This window comes from Mandrillus leucophaeus, unplaced genomic scaffold (assembly GCF_000951045.1).
Source record: "Mandrillus leucophaeus isolate KB7577 unplaced genomic scaffold, Mleu.le_1.0 Scaffold505, whole genome shotgun sequence".
Classification (NCBI taxonomy): Eukaryota; Metazoa; Chordata; class Mammalia; order Primates; family Cercopithecidae; genus Mandrillus; species Mandrillus leucophaeus.
The window spans coordinates 1,286,934-1,293,052 of NW_012105421.1; the positions used below are offsets into that span (position 1 = coordinate 1,286,934).

At 38.8% G+C, this 6,119-nt stretch overlaps 1 protein-coding gene across 1 annotated transcript in view; it reads left to right on the top strand.

Moving 5' to 3' along the window:
• Positions 1–838: 838 nt before the first annotated feature.
• The window catches only part of FANCM (Fanconi anemia, complementation group M), an 83,471-nt gene continuing 78,190 nt past the window's right edge, over positions 839–6,119 (top strand). The window contains exons 1-3 of the mRNA XM_011996239.1: positions 839–1,561; positions 2,138–2,310; positions 5,687–5,764. Of these exons, the coding sequence (XP_011851629.1) occupies positions 1,054–1,561; positions 2,138–2,310; positions 5,687–5,764 (759 nt within the window). The 5' untranslated portion in view covers positions 839–1,053. The remainder of the gene's footprint in view (positions 1,562–2,137; positions 2,311–5,686; positions 5,765–6,119) is intronic.

Below are 6,119 nucleotides of genomic sequence, written 5' to 3' on the forward strand. Positions count from 1 at the left end.
CCTCCATACAAATACGAGAAAGTTTGTCCAACACGAAGTTCAGAAACTTGAATAAACAATTTATAAAGAAACTGCACTAAGGATGCCACTTGCTGATGAGAATGAGATTATTAATGCTGGTAACTCTGTGATGTATATTTTTTCTCAGTACACGAGGAAACAAATTTACAGAGGTTACTCAAAGTCAGGTTTAGAGAGAAGTCAGGAATTGTTTGATATAGAAATCTTTGTTAGAGTGGAATAATTGCACACCGACATTTATTATAATTCTATCTATAATAAAGATTTAATAGTTGAACATTAGGACTCCTTACTTAAAAAAATCTAGGCAGACTCTGGGCATGTTGCCTATGAGTTAGCTCTGCTATGCAAGGAGCATTAAAACATAAAAAATTCTGACGAATAGCTGGACCAGACCACGTTCACGTACCTTTAAACAATGAAAATATTAAAATAATGGGTTGCCACTCCTTGCACGGTGAAAACGAGACTTGGCATTTTGTTTTCTCAGCCCAGATAGAGATATAAGACAAATTATTCCATCAACACACTTTTGCTTTTCACCTTATATTCTGATTTAAAAGTACAAGGAATGAGGCACATTAGACGCTCAATAACATTAAGTTCACAAATTGATGGGTATTCCATTGTCCCAGGGTATATATTTTATAATAAATCTCTATTATGACATTTTAAGTGATTTAATCACGTTAGCAATGACGCCCAGCCATCTAATCTTTGGAAACGGAAGTTAAATTTTGAGTTTTTTAAAACAAAACAAAACACCGGAAGCGCACAGGGGACCATATTTAGAGTAACGCCTTAATGGTGCGCATGAGTCTCCGGGAGGCCTGCACAGGTTTCCGGGAAGCCAACCAATGATATTCCCAACGCAAACTCAGTGGCGGCATTTTCTACTGGATAAATTGGCTTTAGTCCCGCCTTCTCGTTGCAGAGTTTTGTGCGAAGGAAACCGATGGGGATCGGAACCGTAGCGGTTGAGCTGCCGCTGCTACGGATATCTGACCGAAGCCTTCGGTGGTTGTCGGCCTAATGAGCGGACGGCAAAGAACGCTTTTTCAGACGTGGGGCTCAAGTATCTCCCGATCATCTGGGGCTCCGGGTTGTAGCTCCGGAACTGAGCGACCTCAGAGCCCTGGCAGCTCCAAGGCGCCTTTGTCAGCAGCAGCGGAGGCTCAGCTGGAGTCGGACGATGATGTGTTGCTTGTCGCGGCGTACGAGGCTGAGCGGCAGTTGTGTCTAGAGAATGGCGGGTTCTGCACCTCCGCGGGCGCCCTGTGGATTTACCCTACCAATTGCCCAGTGCGAGACTACCAGCTGCACATCTCCCGAGCTGCTCTGTTCTGCAACACGCTGGTGTGTCTACCTACCGGACTGGGAAAGACCTTTATTGCCGCCGTGGTCATGTACAATTTCTACCGCTGGTTCCCTTCAGGAAAGGTGGTCTTCATGGCCCCAACGAAACCCTTGGTGACACAGCAGATCGAGGCTTGCTACCAGGTGATGGGTATCCCGCAATCCCACATGGCGGAAATGACAGGTATCTTAGACTGGACTAATTTTGAAGTAAGAGCTGGGTCTCCAGGGGAAAACATGCGTTTTGGTGGAAATAGAGTTAAAGGAATTCCTGACCCATGTGGAATAGCTCCCAAGCTAGAATATGTACATCTTATGCCCTCTCTCTTAAAACATTCTCTACTTGTAGCAAGCCCAACACTGATGAGTAGGGTTGCTTTATTCAATCTTCAGAGAATATCGGTAGCTTCTCATGGTATTTTGAAGCTATTATATGTGTATACCCCATGGGTAACTGAACATGGTGTTTCCTGGCATTCTTCCTGAAAAAGATTTCTCAGTTGAAGAAATTGCCTCTCTTCAAATATTATGCCATTTTGTAGGAATTTTCTAAAGATAATTTGGTTGTAGTCCTAGATAAGTGCCAGCTTTGATATTTGGACCACACCAGAACTTTAAAATGTAGCATTCCGATGAATTGTCAAATTGTTTTTCTCTTAATATTACCAAAGCATGTTTGCCTTCTGAAAAGGCCAGACTATTTATATTTTATAGATAACAGTCTGAAGTTTAGAATGTAGAATGTCACTTTTATTTTCAGGGTCTACACAAGCTTTCACCAGGAAGGAAATATGGTGCAGTAAGAGAGTCCTTTTTCTTACACCTCAGGTCATGGTAAATGACCTTTCCAGAGGAGCTTGTCCCGCTGCTGAAATAAAGTGTTTAGTTATTGATGAAGCTCATAAAGCTCTCGGAAACTATGCCTATTGCCAGGTAATAATTTTGTTAAACGGTATTTTGTAGTGTAACTGTACTGTTAAAGAGTATTTTGGCGAATAGTTACTAGTGGGATGGAAGTTATTGACAATATTATAAAAAGCCTTTACGTCTATTATCTCAGAACAGATGGTGATAAAGAATATCTGTACTTTCTGTCATCCATTCAAATCAGTGTCTCCACTGCCTTTTGCTGTTATTGTTGTTTTCTTTTTCTTTTTTAAAACTAACCAGATAATTAGTGTCAGATGTAGATCATAAGAGCCTAGTCAGGGTTGGGACAGTGATCTAAAATAGGGTATGAATGGAGTTTTGAAATTAATAAAGATTGGTAGTGGATATACGATGTCTTTTCTTGGCGGCTAGGTAAAATAATGACATGATGTATGCCACATACCTAACACAGTGCCTTCCAGTTGAGTACTCCAGGAATATAAAATAAGATGAAGTAGTGGGATGTGGTTGTAAACATCATTCATATCTTTGCACTGAATGAAACTGACTCTGTTTCCCTCTTCTATTAAGGGGGACCTTGCCTCTTCTACTTAAGGGCCAGGTCATTAATATTTTATGCTTAACAGTTTGAAAACCTTTGTAGGCCATAGTGGATAAAGGTGGTGGGGACTCATTAAAAAATATTTAGCTGGGATAACACTTAAGATCTGAAAGAGATTAGAGAGAAGAAGGCTAAAGACAGGGTATCTAATGAGGGGTAGAAGGGATGTAGGATGACTTCCAGATTTCTGACTTGGAAAACTGAAGACTGTGAGTTCTGAATGGAGAGCAGGTTTAGGGGAACGTGGAAAGATGGTTTAGATGTGTTGAGTTTGAGGTGTCTATGAGGAATTCAGCTGTAGATATTCATTAGGTGATATTGATAGAAGTATGGATCTTGCTGGAGAGTTCTGAGGTAGAGATATAGATTTGGAAATTATAAACATATAGATGGTAGTTAAAACTATAGTAGCTGGTGATGATAGGAGGAGATTATAGAGCAAGAATAAAAGAGGGAAAAGGTAGGGAAAGTTAATTTCATTTAGGGCAAAGATATGAATTTCACTGCCAGTTTTTGAATTTGTATAGTCATTTCTTTGGGGACTGTAAATGTTATTTTATTATATCTCTGTATTAGGGATAATTGTCATCTTTTTTAATAGTTGATCTTCCTAATTATATTCAGGAAATGAATATAATATATTTTTCCACTTATTTGTATCATTCCAAATTAAATTAATACACAGCATGTTAAAAATTTCCACCTGAGAGGGGCATTTAAAAACTTTTAGCTTGAGGCCAGGAGTTTGAGATCAGCCTGGGCAACATAGTGAGACCTTATGTCTACAAAAATGAAATGAAATAATAAAACACCTAAAAAAATTTTTTTGATTCCAACTGTATGGAATACGTTTTGAAGATTTAGCTGGTAATTATTTTATTTTCAAAACATTTCTAGGCATTAGATGATTTTTTTTTAACAGCAAGACTTTATGAATACAATAAAACATGCATTGACTTCATTAATAATCAGACAGCCCTGACAGCTTACACTACATTAAATATTCCAGATATATATTCCAATAGGCACACCTGCTCCATGAAGCACACACCACCATTTCCTCTTCTACAAGATGCTTGAGAATTCCTCCTGAAAAGAAGTAATGTATTTGGCTTACTTTTCATGTATAAGAGTTCTGGAAGGCATATTGATACATGTGCCATATAACAATAAAATGATTTCACTCAAAACTGCCTCACAATCTGAAAGAACACTTTGAATTTTGGCTATCATACAAAACAGATTTTTAAAAGCATCAATCCAGTAAGCTGTCTTTTTGTCTTCCTTACTGCACTCATGACTTTTCAAAAATCTTTCTATGATATGTAAGGACCATCACTTCTAGCATTAAGCTAAACTGAAAATGGTCACTAGGGATATTTTGTCTTGCATCAGTTTTTAATTTTACTTGTTTCTGAAGAATAATAAGTATAATGTTATATCTTCATATGCAATCTGTACCATAGTTTTAAAAACTCGATAAATAATATCAGTATTAATCAAGATTCAGTGTTAGTCTCATTGAATTTGTTTTTGTCTTGGGTTGAAATTGGAGTGATTTTTGAATAATCTGGTTTTATTGTTTAATCCTGTGTTTAATTTGGGAACTATAGTATACTGAGAGCTTATTCCTGCAAATCAGTCTACTTTGAAAGTGCATTTTCCTCTATACTGGGGCTTCACGTGAAGTGGTATTTGGGAATCTGGCAAATTATCAGTATTAATCATACTAGAAATGGTTGTTGAGTTCAAACCAGGAAGTGCAGATGGTGATTTGGTACTACCGAGGAAATGTTTTAGGATTTAAAAAGATATTTAGATTTTAAAAATTACCTCAAATGACTATATTTTTTAATGAATACACTTAATTTATATATTGTGAGCTGGGCGCAGTGGCTTGAACCTGTAATCCCAGTGCTTTGGAAGGCCAATGCCAGGGATCACTTGAAGTCAGGAGTTCAAGACCAGCCTGGGCAACATAGGGTGACCCTGCCTCTACAAAAAGTGAAAAAATTAGCCAGGCCTGCTGGCACATACCTTTAGCCCCAGCTGCTTGGGAGGCCAAGGCAGTAGGATCACTTGAGCCCCCCCAGAGTTTGAGGCTGCAGTGACCTATGATGGATATCATCACTATGCTCCAGCCTGGGCGACAGAGTAAGACCCTGTCTCTAAATTTTTTTTTTTTCAATTGTGAGTTTTCCATAAAATCTAACTTAAAAAAATCTTTCACAAAATTGCAAATATAATTTCATATTGCTATTTAAAATTTTGCTCAGTTTTATCTATTAAGGTTTATCTTAATCTGTCAAGTGTGCATATGGATATAGCTGTAAGGCTGAACTGTGGCCCAGACAATGGAAACTGAACTTTCTTCCTCCTCTATTTGACCTTAAAGCAGCCCTTTGAGTTTTTTTTTTTTTTCTTTTGTAGATACCAGGTTTCACCATGTTGCCCAGGCTGGTCTTGAACTCTTGAGTCAAAGTGATCCACTGCACTTGGCCTCCCGAAAGTGTTGGGATTACAAGCATGAGCCACCGTGCCCAGCCCCTTTGAGTATTTTGATTTGCCTCTGTATTTGGCTTTGATGTTGCAGTTTTTTCTGTAGAAGAAGCCGTACTGTGTTCTTGATCAGCATAGAGTATAAACCTAAATCATTTGCTCTTCAGATAACATAACTGGTGGTGGTTCACTCACTAGACCATCAGTATACTGATTAAGGAATAATGATAAGGGAACATGTATAATAGGTAGTTTAACAGAACCACTGTTATTTTTGCATTGAACAGATGAAACTAAAGAACTTTTTTTTTTCTTAAGGTTGTAAGAGAACTAGTCAAATATACAAATCACTTTAGAATCTTGGCTCTAAGTGCCACACCAGGTAGTGATATAAAGGTAAGTAAAATGTTTTTCCATTTATTACAGTTAAGAAAATAAAGCTTTTGGCCAGGTGCAGTGGGTCACACCTGTAATCCTAGTGCTTTGGGAGGTGGAGGTGGGAGGATCACTTGAGGCCAGGAATTCCAGACCAGCCTGGGCAACATGGTAAGACGTATCTCTACAAAAAATTTAAAAAATAGTGGAGCATGGTGGCACACATCTGTAGTCTCAGCCACTCCAGAGGCTGAGTCAGGAAGATAGCTTGAGCTTAGGAGATCGAGGCTGAAGTTAGCTATGATCACCACTGTGCTGCCGCCTTGGTGACGGAGCAAGACCCGTAATCCCAGCACTTTGGGAGGCCAAGGCGGGC